The sequence below is a fragment of the Amblyraja radiata genome, chromosome 5 (genome assembly GCF_010909765.2).
Source record: "Amblyraja radiata isolate CabotCenter1 chromosome 5, sAmbRad1.1.pri, whole genome shotgun sequence".
NCBI classification, from domain to species: domain Eukaryota; kingdom Metazoa; phylum Chordata; class Chondrichthyes; order Rajiformes; family Rajidae; genus Amblyraja; species Amblyraja radiata.
In genome coordinates this window covers 36,224,436-36,244,285 of record NC_045960.1, presented here as the reverse complement: position 1 = coordinate 36,244,285, position 19,850 = coordinate 36,224,436, and the positions used below count along the sequence as shown (strand labels likewise).

General features: G+C 42.2%; 1 protein-coding gene across 3 annotated transcripts; it reads right to left on the bottom strand.

The window, feature by feature from the left end:
• Positions 1–661: 661 nt before the first annotated feature.
• Positions 662–16,110, bottom strand: LOC116973187 (inactive serine protease 35-like). 3 transcript variants are annotated; one of them, XM_033021005.1, is made up of 2 exons: positions 15,753–16,110; positions 662–3,342 (listed from the first exon to the last, which is right to left on the bottom strand). In XM_033021005.1, the coding sequence occupies exon 2, from the start codon at positions 3,319–3,321 to the stop codon at positions 2,176–2,178; it is 1,146 nt and encodes a 381-aa protein (XP_032876896.1). In that variant the 5' UTR covers positions 3,322–3,342; positions 15,753–16,110; the 3' UTR covers positions 662–2,175. The 3 variants fall into 3 exon arrangements, with proteins under 3 accessions (XP_032876896.1, XP_032876895.1, XP_032876897.1); XM_033021004.1 differs by having other exon boundaries at positions 662–3,337; positions 15,750–16,105; XM_033021006.1 differs by lacking the exon at positions 15,753–16,110 and adding an exon at positions 13,697–13,719 and having other exon boundaries at positions 662–3,337.
• Between the last annotated feature and the right edge of the window lie 3,740 nt (positions 16,111–19,850).

Genomic DNA, 19,850 nt, shown 5'->3' with positions numbered 1-19,850 from the left:
GTGGAATTATTTGCCACAGACGGCTGTGGAGGCCAACTCAATAGATATTTTTAAGGCTGAGATTGACAGATTCTTGCTTAGTACATGTGCCAGCGGTTATGGGGAGAAGGCAGGAGAGTGGGGTTGCGAGAGAAAGATAGATCAGCTGTGATTGAATGGTGGAGTAGATTTGATGGGTCGAATGGCATAATTCTGCTCCTAGAACTTATGAACATGAATAAATGACATCAATTTCTACTTGTGAAGGATCATCGTCATTTAAATATTTAATTGCTTAGATATTCATTGTTGCTGTTGAGATTTAAAGAGTGAAAGATCTGACTACCCAGGGTGAGCCATTTTACACTTTTTAGCTAACTATTTTGTTTCTATTCTATCTTTACAGTTATAATATAAGAAAGTCACTGAACATGCAATGGCATTGAGTGTAATAGACAGTATAGCACCAGTGCATTTAAAGTGGTAGAATTTTCCTAAAACATTGTTCTCTGCTTCACTCGATATAATTGCACTTCTGGTTATTTTACTGTATTGGGAGTAGTAAATATTATTTGAATTTTTTGCTGAGGAAATTACTCTAAATGCATTTTAAAGAACTAAGTTTTCCATGAAGTGTTTAGGTCTTTACCCCTCTGCCTTAGATATCGATTCTGAAACACAATCATTTTATGTAAATTATTTATTAAAGCAAACCTACACATCTCATAATCATTCTCCATATAAATAAGAATTGTGTGTTGTTAACAAACAAATGATTAGGTTGATACTTTAAGCATTAGTTTCTAATCTACTCATATGGTTAGATGCAATTGAAAAATATAAGCTTCTAACAAACACATTTTTAAAAAGGTTGTTCAGTTTTACCATAAAGATTACTCCCATTGAAGCATAATTTTCCTACGGTGCTGGAGTGATGTGATTCCATTAATATTTTTTTACGTATCACTAACTCTCAATAGACAGGGTATAGAGAAACAGGGGTTCACGGAAAGAATGAAATGATGGTTGAAATTTGCACCCGAATCACCATTTACTTTTTAATTCACAACATCGATTCAATGACACCTTGATGATTATATTGGGCCTTTTTTGTGTTGGAATTCGATTTCTGTTACCAAAGCAACAGATTGCAGTTTTCTCCTAAACTTTACTAAACTTTGTCACTAATTTATTTATGCTAGCGGGTTGGAGAGTTCCATTTTGGCAGTCCATTTACAAAGTGTTGGATTTCTGTTGAAGTCATCAAAAAATTGGCATATCCGCAATTCCTTTCAATGGAAATAAACAATGAAGAACATCCATTATGAATCTTCAATTCCAAACTATACAATGCACGATCAATACAACTATGGTAAATGGTAAGAATCATCTTCCCTTAGGTTAAGGGCCTGTCCCACTTTCACGACCTCTGCCAAGTTTGCCCTTGACTCATACTCGCAGCATGGTCGTCACGAGGTCGTAGAAGGTTGTAGGTAGGTCGTAGTAGGCCGTGATGCTAGTCGTAGGTACTCGTGACATTAAGTACGTCGGAGCGTTTTTCTAGCATGATGAAAAATGTCCACAAGTAAAAAAGGTCGTGAATTAGGTTGTGAAAGTGAGACAGGCCCTTTACAAAGCACTTTAAATTTGATACAAATGACACATTCACATCTCTGTATATTTATTTTTGATCAGAACTGTTGTACTTTAACATGTGAAATTGCTTAAAAAATAGTGTTTTTGTTTCAAAGACAAAAAATAACTTTCCGGAGATTGCATCAATGTATTTGTCAATACTTAAAAAAAATTACATAAGCAACGAGAAGAAAAAATCCCTATTTTAACACGTGTATCTTTTACATCATTTAAGAATTACTTATTGGGGCTAGTAATTGACCTTGAATATTTTAATCTTGCAGATTACTAGTTAAAGTAAATTAAATATTGAACAGCTAGATATTTTGACAGCAATGCTACCCAATCATCAATTTGCTCTGAAAGGCTCCTGTTAATTTTACAAATTTATATTCTTAAATTAGAGCACCCTGAACAGATTATTTTAGTCGAGATGAAATTGCACATATCTTTTCAATGAGCCTCAACGGGATACCATCATCCACTCAGTCTGCAAATTGACTGATGCCTGCACAGGAAGTACACAGATGCAAAAGCGAATAGCAGCAGTTTTGAATTCCATCAACCATCTCTGCAATCAGCATAGTTCCCATGTATCCAGAAACAAATCTGTGCATATTTAAGTGGAGTAATGCGCACAGCCACATTGTAATCCTGCTGTGCTCCACTGACATCCACCCACTGATGGCCAGAAAAGACTCCGATGATCTTGCGTTTCCAAGCGCGTTGCTCTGGCTCCTTAAGACGAATGTAAATACCTGAGCCACTCGCTCCGGGCTGGGCATCGCAGTACTGATACAACAAATCACTGGATTCATCAGAGACAGTGCAGAAACGATAAACCAAATTCCCGGGCTTGTCATTATCGAAGCTTGAGAAATGAATCCGATTACTTGGCATATTCTTCACCGGAGGGCTAATCCCTATCTCCATATACTTGGTCTTCTGAGGTCTTTTTAATTCCAGAACAGCATAATCATAATCCACAGCAATATCATTCGCCACACCTTTGAACCAGCCCTTCGGTACTTGGGTGCGCACTACTCTTGACCACTGAAATCTTGGCTTGCCCTTTGCTGATCGTTTATTCCTTTTGGATCCTCTCCTTTTTCCACCTCCTTTGGTTCTCATCTTTAAAAATCCGACCCGGAGCCTTTTGGCACCTTTTACATAGTCTTTTCCATCATGGATGCAGTGAGCTGCTGTCAGCACGTGTTTTCGAGACACTAAAACCCCAGTACATCCTGTGGAGATTTTCACTGCGGTGTTAAAGGGGTAGCTAGTTATGAAATGCTTGTCACTGATGCTAAACCTACTGTCCAAACCAAAGACCTGCCTCCTTCTCCTCCTCCTAGAACGGCCTTCACTTTTAGCAAACTCAAATTCGTTTTTCAGGTCAGATTCTTTGATGTTCACCTCAGTCATTGTACGTGTCCCATTACTGTACACTGTTTCATATGAAAGGTAACTCTGAAGGTCGGACACAGTTGGCAGTGGTAGTTTCTTTTGACACTCAATCCCACAGGTTGAATTAAGCAGGAATTTGCTTTTAGCTTCAAATCTTGGAGGTTCTATTGTTATAGTTCTTCTGTTCAACAGTTGTGGTGCTTGTTGTAAGTGCCACGTGTAATTTTCCACATTGTCAATCCCAAATGCAAGTAAGAATGTGTTCATGGAAAGTAATAACAAAAGTTGTATAGTTCCCATCGTGAAACCAGATTTTCTGTGAAGAAAGTTAAAGAAAAGATTTATTATACAAAGTACAATGGTACTTTATTTGTTAAATGTACTGAGGTACTGTGAGATTCATTTTTGTATACAGTTCAGTACAAGTATCAAATACATCTTAGATAAGCATCTCAGTTACAGCACAAGTGTATAGCAGTAGTACACTGAGATAGTATAGTCGCCAGTTTTTGCGCCATTTTCAAGCCCCCACTTGTAAGTGCAAGCTTTATATGTAAATATAAAAATATCTTCTGATCCAGTACTTACAAGCTAACACATTCTCACTTATGCAATATAACATAACATTTCTGGCTAAAACATTTTCTATAAGGAAGATCATTCATCTACTATGTAGCATCAGAATTTTACAGCAAATTAGGTTACTTAACCCACTGGTGTACCATGATGAGCCATCTGAAAGTCCTGCCTATCAATTTCCATACAGCTGCTCTCCTGAAATGCTTCTATTTCTTTGTCAAATGGAATGACTGAATTATATTATTGTTTTTGGAATTATCTGCAGATCTTCAGAGTTTCCGAAGAAATTGTAATAGTAATCCACCTTTTCCATAAATAACAGCAGAATTCAAATCACCTAGTAAATTAATTGGATAAATTCCACCGGCTCCTTTACCATTTTCAAACTTTCACCTGGTGTGGTTCAGATCATGCACTTTCCCCACCAATGGGAGCTATGTCGATAATGTATAGCAGAGTATAGGAATAAGGGCAGCACATCTTAAGCTTATTCTGTATTTCTGTGAGAAATTTAGCCATGATCACAGTGAATGGTGTATCTTGCTCAAAGGGCTAAATGGCCTACTATTGCACCTATTGTCTATTGTCTAACATTCCCAATATATATCTTGTTGAAGGTACACAAAAATGCTGGAGAAACTCAGCGGGTGCAGCATCATCTATGGAGCGAAGGAAATAGGTAACGTTTTGGGCCGAAACCCTTCTTCAGACTGATCGGTAACGTTTCAGGTCGAAACCCTTCTTCAGACTGATTCTTCAGACTATATATTTTGTTCATTTTGGTTAACTAAAGTCTATAAAACTGAAATTTAAAATAATCTTACATCAATTGACATAATTGGTATTTACAAGAAGGTGTTCAAAACCTCTATAACATTGAGGTAATTTCAACCCTGAAAGGCCTGGGTTTAATTTTTAATTTATACCTCCTTGTCTTAGATTTTCCCAACAGATGGATACTTAATCTATCAGTTACTTTTAATAATGCCAAAGTGCAATTAAACCAACCTTACAATTTGAACAAACTCAGTATCTTGTAACAATTTAACCTATTAAATCCACTCACCACTTCAATAATTCTTCTCTAAATTCCCTGTTTTATATCCTTCCCATGAAGTGCCCAGAATTGCTCATAAAAATCAAATTGCAAAATAACTTTCTCTGCTGCAAACTAATATTCTGGGTATAACAAACAGTATTCCATTATCCTGCTTGATTACTTTCTGTGTCTGTGCATGAAATTTTAATAAATCTTACTATATAAGTCACTAATTCCCTGAGGACCTTCAATACTTCTGGTAAACTATCTTGTAAAATGATTGTCAGGCTAGCTCGGCAGTTCATTAAAGAAATCTCACCATTAAATGCAAGGTCACTAGCTGCTCTTGTTCCCTTTATAGAAATTGATTAATTCCAGAATGTTTATCGTAATTGAAATATGACTTCAGGTATTGACTGTTTTATATCAAAAATGGATTTGGCCTGTTTATGGTGCATTAAGACATTTCTATATAAAGCATCAACAGTGCTTTATGGATGGCAGAGTGATGCAGTCAATAGACCCAGTGCATTACAGCTCCAGTGGCTTGGATTCAATCCTGCCCTCCAGTGCTGTCTGTGGAGATTACATGTTCTGCCTCTGACCAAATTGATTTCCCCCAGGTGTTAGTTGTAGGGTATTTGATATATGGCCTCACTGGAGGCAGGAGATGTTTCGAGATTGGATGGGGGTTGCAAGTATCTTCACTGCCTCAGGGGAGTGGGATGCTATCGTAACAAGGTTATGGCATTGGGTGCTATTTCATCCTTGGTATGGCAATTGCTCTGACCAAAACTGTAAGAAATTGCAAAGACCTATGAATGCAGCCCAGTCCATTCCATACACCACCCTCCCTCAATACTCCCTCCACCAACTCCACCTATATTATATAGAAGATAGACACAAAAAGCTGGAGTAACTCAGTAGGGCAGGCAGCATCTCTGGAGAAAAGATATAGGTGACATTTTGGGTTAAGACCCTCAGATCTTCAGACTGAGAGTCAGGAGAGAGGGAAACAAAAGATACAAAAATGTACATAAAATAAATGATTGAAAGATATGCAAAAAGAGAGATCAAAGCCAGCAGCGATGACCAAGGAAAGGTGGAGCCCACAATGGTCCATCGGTGGCTGTGGAGAAGGTGATAACGAATAATACAAACAGTGAAACTCAGCAGCACGACAGTGAAACTAGTACGAATGACTAAAGTGGGGAGAGACGGAGGGAGAGGGGATGCAAGTGCTACTTGAAGTTAGAGAAATAAATATTCATATTCTATATTATACTCTACATCAAGAAAGCAGCCAACATAATCAATAACCACTCAGGTGCCAGTTATTCTTTCTTCTCCCCTGTCCCAATGGGATGATGCTTGAGCAAAGGGGAAGACACAGAGGGCAGAATATGTTTTGCATTGTAGTACATCAGTTCCATAGACAGAGTCCAATGGCCTCAATGGGGTCGAGGTGAATCGGACAATACCCTAGCTTATGGAAGGACTGTTCTGGAGCCTGTTATCATGGGGGAAGAAGCTGTTCCTGAGTCGGGTGGTAAGTGCTTTTGAGCTTCTGTATCTTCTGCTGGATGGGAGCAGAGTGAAGAAGGAATGGAACACTGGTACATGGAACTTAATGCTTTAGGCAGCACCTGCTTTGTAGGCACCGATGGAAACCACCCAATGCTGTCCTGTCTCCACGGAGGTTCACCATGATCCATCCACCTCTACATTTGGCCTCTCCCACACTGGGGCAGCAGGAAGCTCTTCATGAAAAGCAGTGCACCTAGAGGGTGCACACCATTACTGATGTCCTCAGTGACAGTGAGAGCAGATCCACATCCATTGAAGAGGAAGATGCAACATATTGTTTACTGTATATTTGGTGCCGCATTTGCCACCACATATCAAAAATACTTCTTTGACCTGAGATCATAAGAATTGCGGTATAAATGCAAGCCCCTACTTATTTGTTTATGACTGTATCATCCACCTGCAGTTAAACTAATACTAATATTTTATTTAGCATTATATTGTCAAGAAGTATTATGTCATTTCCAAATATAATTATTACCATAGTGCATGTTATACCACAAAGTACTGGAGTAACTCAGCGGGTCAGGCAGCATCTTTGGAGAACATGGAAGGGTGACGTTTCGAGTCAGGTTAGAGAACAATGTCTCCTCTCATCTCTCATCGGGATCAATAGAAATGATTTCCACCAATTGCCTTGAACAAGAGTTGAAAATATCAGCCGTCCAACGACTTACATCACTTGCATAAAGTCACAGAGCTTGTTTTCCAACATAGAAAATAGGTGAAGGAGTAGACCCTTCAAGCCAGCATCAGCATTCGATATGAGCGTGGCTGATCTCCAGAATCTACCCTGTTCCTGCTTCTTGCATATCCCTTGATTCTGTTAGCCCGAAGAGCTGTATCTAACTCCCTTGAATACATCCTTGCTACTTGGACATCTTGGTATGATAGATTGACGTCACTGACAGGATTTATGCCTGCGTAACGCACTGAACAGAACCAGATAGTCAGATTATATTGGCTGAAGATGAAAGTCAGGCAGATCACCAGCTGTTATTGTGGCATTTTTAACATGCTGTTGAAATCAACGCATGAGATAGACTGTGCAGAATATTATTGAGGTTCTGTGTACTCCAATCTGCATTTAAAACTGCAATGAGTACAATAAACCGATCCAACTCAACGTTTGCTTATTTAGAAACACACCAGGTGTATGATCATTGTTTTGGATTTTACTGCATTTAATAAGGGGTTGTTTGGCTTTGAAGTTGCTCAATGTTGTCTCCAGTGGTAAAATTCAAAGACCACAAATTTATAATAGGGAAAATTACAACGTGAAATTAGTTGCTTTATAATTAACATAAAGCAAATAACTGTACTTTTAAACATTCCACCTACTTTGAGCTAAAAATTGTTTCCATCCTCTTAAAATGGTTCATATTTTTAGGGTAATACAAAAACAGGTTTCTTCAGAATGGAAATGGATATGCCCATATCATATTACTCACAGAAAATAGAACAGGAACAGGTCCTTTGGTCCATAATCCATAGGTCCATGCCATAGAGGGAGTACAGAGAAGGTTCACCAGACTGATTCCTGGGATGTCAGGACTTTCATATGAAGAAAGACTGGATAGACTCGGCTTGTACTCGCTAGAATTTAGAAGATTGAGGGGGGATCTTATAGAAACTTACAACATTCTTAAGGGGTTGGACAGGATACATGCAGGAAGATTGTTCCCGATGCTGGGGAAGTCCAGAACAAGGGGTCACAGTTTAAGGATAAGGGGGAAATATTTTAGGACCGAGATGAGAAAAACATTTTTCACACAGAGAGTAGTGAATCTCTGGAATTCTCTGCCACAGAAGGTAGTTGAGGCCAGTTCATTGGCTATATTTAAGAGGGAGTTAGATGTGGCCCTTGTGGCTAAAGGGATCAGGGGGTATGGAGAGAAGGCAGGTACAGGATACTGAGTTGGATGATCAGCCATGATCATATTGAATGGCGGTGCAGGCTCGAAGGGCCAAATGGCCTACTCCTGCACCTATTTTCTATGTTTCTATGATGACTACTGAACATGAGACTTCCTTAAACTGATCTCTTCTGCCTGCACGTGCTCCATGTCCATTCATTCCCTGCATATTCATATGACCATCCAAAGGCCTCCCAAATGCCACTATTGTATCTGCTTCCAACACCACCACTGCCAACATGTTCAATGCACCCATCACTCTGTGTAAAAAAAACACCCCACACACTTTCACTAAACTTTGGCCCTTTCATACTAAAGCTCTGCCCTCTAGTGTTTGACATTTCCACCACGGGGAGAAAATTCTGGCTATCTTCCCTGTTCATGCCTCTCATAATTATATAAATTTCTATCATGCATCCCATCAGTCTATTATGCTCCTCTGACCTCAAGAGGTTGACCATAAGTGGGGGTAAAACCATAAAGGAAATTATTCACTTTGGTAGCAGGGTCCTGAATAAAGAGATATAGAATTAAGGCAATTGAATGAAAAGTGATCTGAGGAATACAATTCCTATAGGGCTGATCGGCACTGCTGGTTTAGTTTGGTTTAGTTTATTGTCACGTGTGCCAATGTACAGTGAAAAGCTTTTTGTCGTGTGCTATGCAGTCAGCAGAAAGACTATACGTGATTGCAATCGAGATGTCCACAGTGTACAGGGAAAGGATAAAGGGAACAATGTATAGTGCAAGATAAAGTCCACTAAAGTCCAAATAAAGATAGTCCGAGTGTCTCCAGTGAGTAGATGGTGGATCAAGGCCGTTCTCTAGTTGTTGATAGGATGGTTCACTTCTCTGATGAAGGCTGGGAAGATACTGTCCCTGAGGGTGTGCATTTTCAAATTTCTGTACCTCTTGCCTGGTGGGAGTGGGGAGAAGAGGGAGTGACTGTGGTGAGACTCGACCTTGATTATGCAGGTGGCCTTGCCATGTGAAATGTCGCTGGAGTCAATGGATGTTGGTTTTTGTGATGGTCTGGGCTGCATCCACAATTCTCTGCAATTTCTTGCAGTCTTGGATGGAGCTGTTCCCAAACCATGCTATGATGCATCCCGATAAGGGTTACTAGGATTAGAAGTGGAGGCAGGTTCCATTGTGGTGTTCAGAAAGATACTGCAGGTTTGTGGGGGAGAGCAGGGGTTTGGGACTTGATTGGATTGCCCTTGCATTCAACCTGTACACACCTGAGGAGCTAAATTACCTCCTTCTATGCTGTCCCCATTCTGTGATTGTAAAGTGAAATGTTAAGATGTTTTAATTAAAATGTTCATTATCTTCTGAATTACTTCCAGAGGAATTTTTAAACTACTACCTGGAGAAATAGGTAAAAACAGGACTTCTAAATAGTCTATAACATAATTTTACACTTTTTAATGAAAATGTTGTTGTGTAACTAACTGGGAAACAAAGAGAACGTGGGAGTAATTTACTTGCTGCCTGCTCATCACACGGAGCCTAACGATGTGGGAAAAATCAAAATAAATGTTATTGTAAGGCGACAACAGCACATCTAGGGTTCTTGAAAATAAGCAACTCAAGCGGCTTATCATCAAGGTTTGACAAAATCTCAGCTGGACAGCTGAAGGAAGCATATGTTAGGTATAGGAAATTTGTATCCGATAAGTCCTTTGAGGTTTACAGTATATAGGATACGGCAGCGAATTTAAGACAGAAGTAAAGAGGCAAATTGGATTACAGAAAATCCAAACAAATGTTATAAATTATATTGTGTATGGGGAGCCAGGGTGATATATAACCAAGATCCCAAATGACAACTTCTCATTGGTACTCATTGGGAAAGCTATGCTAATATTCGGAAGCATATCTGCAACAGGAAGGAGGTCACATTAGAAGTGTAGGAAAGAACTGCAGATGCCGGTTGAAATTGTAGACACAAAATGCTGGAGTAACTCAGCGGGACAGGCAGCATCTCTGGAGAGAAGGAATGGGTGATGTTCCGGGTCGAGACCTTTCTTCAAGCATGGTCATTCTGTCACATGGATGCAAAGGGTTTATTGAGTCAAAGACTCATTGTCTTACAAGTGTGGGAACAGGTCCTTTGGCCCACTTGCCCACACCGGCCAACATGTCCCATCTACACTTGTCCCATCTACCTGCGTTTGGCCCATATCCCTCTAAACCTATACTATCCATGTGCCTGTCTAAATCTGTAGGAAGGAACTGCAGATGCTGGTTTAAACCGAAGATAGACACAAAATGTTGGAGTTACTCAGTGGGACAGGCAGCATCTCTGGATAAAAGTAATGGGTGATGTTTCAGGTCAAGACCCTTATTTCAGCCTGGAAGGAATTGCAGATGCTGGTTTACGCCAAAGATAGCCTCAAGACCCTTCTTCAGACTGCATTAGGATTCTGAAGAAGGGTCTCGACCCAAAATGTCACCCGTTCCTCTATCTAGAGATGCTGCCTGTCCCGCTGAGTTACTCCAGCATTTTGTGTCTACCTATCTAAATGTTTCATGAATGTTGTGATAGTTTAGTTGATAAACTGGTACAGATTGGTATTTGAAGAAGAATATGACATTTGAAGAAGAATATGACAGTTCTCCGCGATACAAGCCAATTTTATTATTCAGCCAGCTGGACAGGTTATATGATGATTGATCAACTTCCAGATCTGACTGCGTAGAGTCTGTGCCATTTTGCTCTTCATTGCAGCAGCATCTGAATATCATAGCTGCTGTGCTGGATGCAGAGGATTGTGGCCGTCCTGTGGAGTGCTACACCAATTTAAAAAAAAAAAAAAATGTTTTCAAAGTTTCTCCCAGGTAAGAGGAAGTCGAGAACCAAGGGTCACAGTTTAAGAATAAGGGGAGGCCATTTGGGACTGAGATGAGGAAAAGCTTTTTCACCCATAGAGTTGTGAATCTATGGAATACTCTGCCACAGAAGGCAGTGGATGCCAATTCACTGGATGTATTCAAGAGAGAGTATTAGATAGAGCTCTTAGGGCCAACTGAATCAAGCGATATGTGGAGAAAGCAGGAACGGGGTACTGATTTTGGATGATCAGCCATGATCATATTGAATGTTGGTTCTGGCTCTAAGGGCTGAATGACCTCCTCCTGCACCTATTGTCTATGTTTCTATGTCTATGTTTCTATGTATCTATGTTTATGTTTCTGTTTCTATGTGGCTATGTTTCTACATTTCTACGTTTCTATGTAAACATAGAAGCATAGAAAATAGGTGCAGGAGGAGGCTATTCGGCCCTTTGAGCCAGCACCGCCATTCATTGCGATCATGGCTGATCGTCCCCAATCAATATCCCATGCCTGCCTTCTCCCCATATCCCTTGATTCCATTAGCCCTTGGAGCTCTATCTAACTCTCTCTTAAATCCATCCAGTGAATTGGCCTCCACTGCCCTCTGTGGCAGGGAATTCCACAAATTCACAACTCTGGGTGAAAAAGATTTTTCTCACCTCATTCTTAAATGGCCTCCCCTTTATTCTAAAACTGTGGCCCCTGGTTCTGGACTCACCCAACATTGGGAACATTTTTCCTGCATCTAGCTTGTCCAGTCCTTTTATAAGTTTCTATAAGGGTCCCCTCATCCTTCTAAACTCCAGTAAATACAAGCCAAGTCTTTTCAACCTTTCCTCATATGACAGTCCCGCCATCCCAGGGATCAATCTTGTGAACCTACGCTGCAATGCCTCAATCACAAGGATGTCCTTCCTCAAATTAGGAGACCTAAACTGTATGCAATACTCAAGATGTGGTCTTACCAGAGCCCTATACAACTGCAGAAGAACCACTCTATTCCTATACTGAAATCCTCTTGTTATGAAGGCCAACATTCCATTAGCTTTCTTCACTGGCTGCTGTACCTGTACGCCAACTTTCAGTGACCGGTGTACAAGGACGCCCAGGTCTCGCTGTACCTCCCCCTTACCTAACCTAACCCCAACGTTGTTGTTACAATACAAATAAAAGTAAGCAAAATACAATTGCATTGTAACAGCCCTTTGCAAGTATAACCTATATCTTTCTGTTTTTTGACCTTTGAAATTAACCAACCATTACTGCTGATTACTAATAAGTTGAGCTACAAGGAGCTGCAGATGTTGGAATCTTGGGCAAAACACAAAGTGCTGGAAGAACTCAACTGGTCCAGCAGCATCTGGGGAGAGAATGGATAGGTGACTTTTTGGGTTGAGACCCTTCTTCAAAGCGAGGCGGGAGAAAGCTGGAAAAGGGAGATCGGGCAAGATAAAGCCTGACAAGTGATAGGTGGATACAGGTGAGGAGCTGAAGGTTTGATTGGCACATGTATAGATCAACTGACAAAAGCTAGAGGTGAAAAGGAGACAAAAGGGGGTCAGATAAGGAGGGAAGAAGAGGAGTGAAATATCAAGCCATGGAACAGATGTAGGTAGAAGGGGATGGGGAAGGGGAAAGAGGGGTGGATGGAAGATATGAAGGATTAGGGATGAGGGATAAGAGTACTGCTGTGATATTGTTGACCCGCCACTAGGTGGCAGAACATGACAGGAGAGCAACTACAAGTTCTTCATTTCTACAAAAAGTTTGAAGTTTTTACATTGAACGTTGTTTCCTCAATAGTAATACTTATTGGTGTGGTCACTATTTAACGGTGAGACGGTTGCCCTGATATTGGGCACTTTTTGTACATACTTACCGTTCAATTTGCTTATAAGTGACCCATGTTCCACTATTAGATCGTATATCATTTCATCATGTTATTTGCGACACAGTTGCACATTATTCACGTAGAATTGGTGTCACAGATCAGAGAAACTTTTTTCAGCATTGACTTTCACAACGCTGTTTAATGAATCTACCCGCAGATTCCCCCACTACTTCAAATGAATGACAGGTTACAGTGGGGATTGCAAGTCAACATCCAACTGTATCCAATGCAACACCTTTCCGCTGTGACACGGGCTCGGTGCGGTGAGGGGTTGGCTGTGCGTGGACATGAGGTCTGGGTAGATCGCACTTTCCTCACTAAAGGTAGTACCTGGATCCCCAGACATTATGTAAAAGCTTGATTTTGTGATGTAGAATCAGTTTGGACTGAAATCACGGAGAACAAAAAAGAGTGGACACGCCACGGGTGAAAGTTGTCTATGGACCCACTAACGTGACCTCTCGACAATAAATGAGGTCAATCCACCAGGGATTTCGTTTGCAGGGAACTGCAGTTGTCATGGGAGATTTTAATCTAGATGTTGATTGGGCAAACCAAATGGCAAGAGTATAATGAAAAGATAATTTGTGGAGTATTTCGGGGATTGCTTCTTAGAGCACAGGCTCGTTAACCTCAATAGACACAAAATGCTGACCTTAGCAGAACATGTAGCATCTCTGGAGAGAAGGAATAGGTGACGTTTCGGGTCGAGGTCCTTCTTCAGACGGAGTTAATCCCAATATGCTTTCTACAGTGCATCTTCAGAAGTTGGTAAGAGTCGTTGGAGTCAGAAGTCGCTTAGTAGCATGTAAAGGAACTTACCCGGGAACAGGCTGTTTTAGATCTGGCCGTGAGCAATGAAGCGGCCAGCATATGATGCACTCGTGAGGGCGAACATTGTCTAAGTACTGTACTATCTCCGCCCATCCGATAGTCACCCTTCCTCACTTGTATCCACCTATCACTTGCCAGGCGTTGCTCCACCCCACCTCTATTGATCAGCTGTCTCCCCACCTCCACAACCCCAACTCCTCCAGTCCCCCGACCCCCACGGGTACATGGATAGGACGGATTTGGAGAGATATAGACCAAAAGGTGGGACTAGTGCAGCTGGGACATGTTGGCCGGTGTGGGCAAGTTGGGCCGAATGTTGTGTTTCCACACTGTATCACTCTATGACCCGAAACGTTCGCTGTCCATTTCCCTCCAACTTGTTGAGTTCATCCAGCCCTTTGGTCTTTATGTTTGCAGCGGCGCTACCAGCTGGATCGCCCTGCCCTCCGAGTTAATTTGTCGCCGCTCTTGTAGCCGGTATTCTCAAATCTCCACACCGTATCTGTACACGGCGGGTGGTTCGATCGCGATCATGTACAGTATTTCCGCTGACTGGTTAACACACAGCAAAAACTGTTCACTGTACCTCGGTACACGTGACAAGACACTAAACTAAACATTAACATGTTATAATCTTGCTTTAGTAAAAAGATATCTTGAATTGGATTTCAAACTGATTAAATGAATTCCGAACAGTCCTTGACAACCCCACATAATATTAAATAATTTGACTGGCCATTGCTCAATGGTCCATATATTTATACAACAAAAGCAAATATTAATTCAGGACCGGGCTGCATTCATCTTTGAAAGTGAAAGTTGCAAGAAGCCAACGGAACTCCCCAACTCTACTGGGAGCCGAAATACATCGCAAAATTAACATTAAACCAGGGAATCCCGAGGAGCAGTGTTTATATGGGAGATGATGGAAACAAAACACGTCTTTGCTTGGCGGCTTTAAGACACCCCGGGGAAATGTGGTGCGTTTAAAGGCTTGTGTTCAGTCTGAGTAACTCAGTTCGCGGAGGTTCTCACAACTGAACGACAGACGGCGAGGAAGAGGGTCTCGACCCGAAACGTCACCCATTCCTTCTCTCCAGAGATGTTGTCTCATCTCGCTGAGTGATTCCAGCATTGTGTGTCTATCTGTAAATGCTGCCGGTCCGATAAGGCAGCGGACACAGGGCAAGAGGGAGAGAGAGAGAGAGAGTGACTTGGGGAACATTCTGTTGACTCCCCAATAGATAGTGCAGCGTCTCGGGCACACGGGCACACACACACACACGGGCACACACACACACACGGGCACACACACACACACGGGCACACACACACGGGCACACACACACGGGCACACACACACACACACACACACACACACACACACACACACACACACCAGCTCATCGGCACCTACATCCCCACCTACACTACAGCAACCTCGACAAATACCAGATGGAATACACCTCATCACTTCATTCTACTGATCTTGCTCATCATGGGATGATATATTTCCTGGATAATTCAATGAATATGAAATACGGGGATTAAAAAAACAAAACAATATCCTTTAAAATAACTTCCGCTTCCAATAAATAACCAATTTACGAAGTTAAAGCAATGTTTTAATAGATTGGTTTTTGATCAGAATTGGAAAACAAAAAGCGCATAGCAACGGTGTATTGTGGAACTGGCGAGTTCTCGAGTTTAAAACAACTGTAGGTCGAAGAAGTGGCCGGAAACCGCCGGGGTTTGGCCCATTGTATAAGGCATTTGATGAGATTGTACATGAAGATTGAACGAGTTATCGTGTTGTTTGTTGTGTTCTTTTATGTGGTTGTGGTCCCACTTTCGCGCGGAAGAGTTAGGCGAGCCACCTGTATCCAGTACTCGCTGCCTGACCCAGCTGGTTGGCTTGTCTTTCCAACAAAGAGACTCTGCAAAGGTCTGTGCAGGATCTGCCCTCTCGCCTTCCAGGTTCACCCGCTCCCCGTGGACCCAGACTGACTCGAACCTGTGACTGGGGATAATCTATCCTTACCTGTTACCGTCCGATGCCGCACGACCCTCTCTCCCAAGGTACTGTCCCTTGTCCTTCGCGTTTCATGAGGGGGGCTGATTGCCCCTGTAAACGCACAGACCGTCCCGGCTCTCACATTCAACACTGAGTCCCAGCACAGTGCTGCCGAGCTGGTCCCGTCTGCACAGCCCACTTGATGCCCGTGCAAGGAATAAAGAAAGGTCCAAGCCTTCTCGTTTCTTCCCAGCCCAAGGGGGCTGTAAGGGGTGTGTCCAATGGGCTCACGTTCGCCTGCCTCCGCAGCGGTTTCTCTGCTTTTGGCAGCCAAGACACTGTTTTGTTTCCAACCTACTGTTTATGGACCCATTTCCACGGTTTTGTTCCGCGATACGGACATGACTGGAAACAAAAACCTGTTATGAATCACCAAGAATGTCCTCCTCCACATCACCCCCCTCCCTTCCTCGCCCACTTGACTATCTGCCTGTTATTGCTGGAGAGAAAGTTTGCAATAGCTGCACCAACAGGCTGCGGAGCGGTCGGATGGGGGGTGGGAGCGAGTGATTTCGAGTGTGAAGGTGTTTCAAAGAGCAGCCGCACCTGCAACCCGCAATGTCTGAGTGCACACGGAAAATATTATCACAACACGATCACGCCTTTGCTGTAGTTTAGGGAACGAAACGAGCGCCACCGTATCAGTCTTTGCATACAATCATTTGTATTGTAAACTAGGTACCAACGTGTCTATTTTCAGCTATCAGCACAACATGTTGGAGTTACTCGTCACGTCAGGCAGCATCTCCGGAGAGTCTGAAGAAGGGTCTCGACCCGAAACATCACCTATTCCTTTTCTCCAGAGATGCTGCCCGACCCGCTGAGTTACTCCAGAATTTTGTGTCGATCTTCGGTGTAAACCGGCATTTGCAGTTCCTTCCTACACATCCCCGGAGAACATGGATAGGCGACATTTCAGATCGGGACCTTTCTTCAGACCCGAAACATCGGCTATCCAAGATCTCCAGAAATGCTGCTCCACCCACGTCATTACTCCAACACTTTGTGGGTTTTTTTGTTTAAGATTCCAACATCTGCAATTCCTTGTCTCTACTGTGCCTATCTTCATGTCTGTCTGTAAATAAATTAGTATGTCTGACCATGCCGTCAGCTGGTGTGGAAACAATGTTATTACACTAACATATCGTTATTTTAACATTTATACTTTATGCTTGTGGACGTTGTTGGTAATTGAATATAGACACAAAATGTTGGGGTTTAACTCAGCCGGGCAGCAGCATCTCTAGAGAGAAGGAATGGGTGACGTTTCGAGTCAAAACCCTTCTTCAGACTTCAAACTAGTTAATTGAATTTCTCTGTAAGAAGTTTCATAAAACCCACCGCAATAATACAGGCAGCAACGCTTCCGCTGAGCAAGTGCTCTGTGCGAACTAATATGAGCGTTAACCACTGAACGAAAAGGTTAATTGCGAGAATTATTGGTACAAAACTGTGCCAGTAGAGCGAATCATGAACCGAGAGGAATTATAGCGTCTGTAAACCTGTAACCATCCAGAAAAACCCCGCGGGCACTTTGCAGATCAGAGTGCAGGTAAGGCACGCACACCCCGACCTTGGGAAGTGCACCTTAGAAACAACGACAGCATTCTGTCCCTCGAGTCCGCTGTAATTTATGAAAAATAATACAGGATTTCCATTAAATGAAAAAAAAACACAGAATGATTAACAGAAATAAGGGAAACAAAACAGAGTAGGATTAAGTGTTCAAAAGGGAACTGCAGATGCTGGAATATCGAAGGTACACAAAATTGCTGGGTGCAGCAGCATCTATGGAGCGAAGGAAATAGGCGACGTTTCGTTAAGGAGGAACTGCAGTAGGATTAGACAGGCACAAGGAATTTGAGCAAAACACAAACTGCTGGAATAACTCAGCGGATAAGATGGCCTCTAGAGCGATATGGTCAAGTCTGCGAGCTTGTAAAGGATATGAGTCATGAGCCCACCTCCTGAGACGGAGATAGTGACGTGAAGGCAGGGTAAAGCTGAGTCTGACATGGATAAATATGAACTTGAGAGAAAAGTTGACATTGGTGAGAAAGGTAACACATTTTTCGAGTGTTGTCCAGGTGTGGGAAGAGAACTCTTACTTCTTGGACACTCACAAAGTGCTGGAGTAACTCAGCGGGTTGGATAGCATCTCTGGAGAAAAAGGACAAGTGAAGTTTCAGGTCGAGACCCTTCTTCTCTTGACCAGAAATGTTCACCCATTCCTTCTCTCCAGATACTGCCTGTCCCGCTGAGTTGCTCCAGCATTTTGTGTTCATCTTTGGTGTAAACCAGCATCTGCAGTTTCTTCCTACACATTTTGTCTTACCTCATGGAACAGGATAATGTCATATTTGACCACTGGAAAGTCATCAGGACAGGTCTTTGAATCCTCCAGTGTCAACAGTCCCAGTCATCCTCACACACAACTTTCCTATCAGCAAGATATGAATGGTATTTAAAGGACTGGTGCCCTTAATGAAGGAAGGAATGTCACATAAGGCAAAAGAAAACTGATAGGATAGAATTAGAAGAAAACAAAGCTTTCAGCTTTTATTTCATTCTCAATGTGGTAGTTCTGGGAGGTGGTCTGGATGGGGGTTGAGGAGGCAGGTTAGCTACTGCAGTTCATTGAGCAAGTATAATGCCGCAGAGATTGACACCACAAAAAAGTTTAGACAGGATTTGCACATGAAGAAATTGAAGATTCAAAGATGCTGGCATCAACTTAATGTGAAAGGCTTAGAGGGGAAAGCTTTTGAATCAATTCATAGATAGTCATGGGGAGAAGCTGTGATGCTGGACGTCATCTTCGGGAATGTGGTCGGCCGAGCGGAGGGATTGTAAGTGGAAGAACTGTTGGTGAGCATAATTCTGTAAACGTTAAAGCTACTTATGGAGATGTACAAGGATAGACTGGAAATTGAGGTCCTGAATTGGAGAAAAGTTGATTTCAAAATGGTAAATCAACATCGGACGAGTGTAGACACAATGAATTGCAAATGGTGGTTTGCAAAATAAGACACGCAATGTTGAGGTATCTCAATGGGTCACGCAACATCTCTGGAGAATATGGATATGTGTTGTTTTTGGTCAGGACCCTTCTGTTCTGACTGGAAATGACTCCTGCCTTCTTATGGAGAGAAGGCAGGACAATGGGGTAAGGAGGGAGAGATAGATCAGCCTTGATTGAATGGCGGAGTAGACTTTTTATTTAGACTTAATGGGCCAAATGGCCTAATTCTGCTCCTATCGCTTATGACCTTATGGCCTATCCATGTTCTCCAGAAATGCTGTTTGACTCGTTGAATTACTCCAACACTTTGTGACTTTTCCTGGCAAGAGTAGACAGGGAGTAGCTACTTAAAGGTAAATCTACAGGGGACCAGTGGGATTCATTGAAGGATGGAATATTGAAAGATCGGGATCAATATGTTTGTAATAGTGAAGGTCGAGGCGGTTAATTCCAAGGAACCTTTGATGTAAAGGGATAGGGTCTTGACCCGAAACGTCACCCATTCCTTCTCTCCATGGATGCTACCTGTCCCGCTGATTTTCTCCAGCATTTTGTGTCCATCTTCGGTTTAAACCAGCTTCTGCAGTTCGTTCCTACACAAGGGATATCGAGAGTTGGATGAAGAAAAGAACGGGAGTTTCTGGCAGGTTAGAGAGCTGTAAATAAGCCAGGCCCGACAGGTGTATAGAATGTGCAAGAGTGCATAACAATCAGCTAAAATATAATCAACAATAATCTGAAAAATAATCAGGAAGGTGAAGATAAGGCATGACAAGATTAAGGAAAATCTCAAAGCATGTTTTAAGTTATACAAAGGACTAGAGAGTAATCAGGAAAGGAAAACAGCTGATCTGGGACGAAAGGGCCTGTCCCACTTGGCTGTCATTTGCGCCTCATTTACGCGTCATATGTAAAATAGATCGACGCGTGGGTGACACACGCATTGCGCATGGTGAGGCGTGGAATCACATGCGGTGGCGCGTGGTATCGCGTGGCGTTCCAGGATTTCGTAGTGTAACGAAATCCTCGCTCGCCACCTGTGTGAC